The sequence below is a fragment of the Monosiga brevicollis genome, genomic scaffold, assembly GCF_000002865.3.
Source record: "Monosiga brevicollis MX1 MONBRscaffold_2 genomic scaffold, whole genome shotgun sequence".
Taxonomy (NCBI): Eukaryota; class Choanoflagellata; order Craspedida; family Salpingoecidae; genus Monosiga; species Monosiga brevicollis.
Genome location: NW_001865039.1, coordinates 1,690,852 through 1,692,576, shown reverse-complemented (window position 1 = coordinate 1,692,576; position 1,725 = coordinate 1,690,852). Strand labels below are relative to the sequence as shown.

General features: G+C 55.8%; 1 protein-coding gene across 1 annotated transcript; it reads left to right on the top strand.

The window, feature by feature from the left end:
• Nucleotides 1-320: 320 nt before the first annotated feature.
• MONBRDRAFT_22205 (uncharacterized protein) lies at nucleotides 321-1,341 on the top strand (the record flags this gene model as incomplete). The annotated part of the gene is made up of 5 exons (XM_001742651.1): nucleotides 321-365; nucleotides 470-523; nucleotides 624-779; nucleotides 875-1,003; nucleotides 1,102-1,341. 5 exons carry the CDS (start codon nucleotides 321-323, stop codon nucleotides 1,339-1,341), a joined length of 624 nt encoding a protein of 207 aa, XP_001742703.1.
• Nucleotides 1,342-1,725: the final 384 nt, after the last annotated feature.

The following is a 1,725-nucleotide window of genomic DNA, read 5'->3' as shown; positions in this document are numbered from 1 at the left end:
TGTGTGTGTGTGTGTGTGTGTGTGGAAGCCGAGGAGCCTGGAAGCACACCTCTGCTGTTTCGGATCAACGCCAAAGCGCCATAACCCTCCCGCTCGATCCCTACCCCTCACACACGAGCATCTAGGTCACAGCCCCAAGGTGCTTGCTCACGTTCCAACTACACTAACGCTGCTCACGCTTCGAGAAAAAGGTGTCACGCAGTTTCACACACACGCGCGCACACACACACACACACTTGTTGGCGCGATCGTGAGACGTGCGTGTGCAACAGGGCTAGGTGGTCGCGTGGGCAGGGGGGTGAGTTGTTGGGGATCAGATCATGGCAGAGGTAGTTGAAGATGGGTTTTGGACCCAGACGGGTGAGGTGCGTCCATCAACATGCTCGACTCGATTTTCTCAGCCAATCTTCAGAGCGTACTGACCTGGTTTGGGCATTTCGACCCGATTCCTGCTTTGGCATGGTGACAGCTGACGGACGAGGCGCGCTGGCTCAACACTGACGGCCAGCACTGGACGCTCAAGGTTGGTGTGTGCTTCGCCGTGGCGTGTCGATGCGTTTGGCCTCTTCGGTGGTATGCGCATGAGCGTTTGACGCCTGGGCTGGGCGCGTTGCTGCGGATAGGAGGCTGGTGCAACCTGTCGGCTGCAGGTGGGCGATTTTTGGCAGAGGACCTTTTACAGCCCGCCAATCTGCAAGAGCAATGCTCCCGCATTACTGCGCCCTTTTCCTCCTGACCATCGCGTTGAGACAGAGTTTGTGATTGAGCCCCAGAACCAGGTTGGTGGATGTGCTCCGTCTTGGTATGGGGCGCATCGCGAGCCATGGACTGAAATGTCTTTGAACGGAACGACGACTTTTGCTTTTTTGAATAGTTTGATCAAGCAGGCCTGCTGGTGTATTGCCATGACCAATGCTGGCTCAAGGCCGGCATCGAGTATGCGGACGGGGCGCTCCGCCTCAGCACTGTGGTGACCAACGGCTTTTCTGATTGGTCTACTCAGGTGCATGCACAAAAAGTCTGGTCGTTCCACACAAAGCCTGCGAGTCAATGTTTTTTGCGCCACGCCTTGCTCAATATTTGGGCCGTTTGGTGGCGTAGGTAGTCGCGACGGCTGGATGTGCTCTGCGCGTGAGTCGCACCTCCGTGCAGGACTACGTCGTCGAAGTACAGAATGAGGCTGGCGCCTGGGACTTTATTCGTATTGCACACTTGGACACAAAGGAGCAGGACACCGTGCGCGCTGGCCTCTACGCCTGTGCGCCCCAGCAAATCGGGGGCCTTGTTCGCTTCTCAAGAGCCCGACTGCAGCAGGGCATCGACTTTGCGCACTCGGCCTAGCCTACGCTTTTAAAAGGGCTGTATACTGGCAACAGTTTGGGGATCCTTGAACTTTGAGGCATCTGGCCAGAAGGATCGCCATGGCCACGCGCATCTCTGTGTCTCTTCCAGTCATCGAGGCCATCCGAGCCGTCTGGGATCCATTGATTTTGACCCCGGGGTGAATGCATGATATCAATTCAACACTACATCTACTGATTACCGAGCTTGCCACTACTGCCGTGCCATGGCGCATCCAGGAAGCTCAAGGTCCCTGAAGCGCCTCAGCTCGGTACCACCACCAATGACATCTCTCAAGTCTGCTCGAATTCACATGACGTTCCTATTCCCATCTCTCTCGCTCTCTCTCTCTAAAACTCTCTCTAAAACTCTCTAGAACTCTCT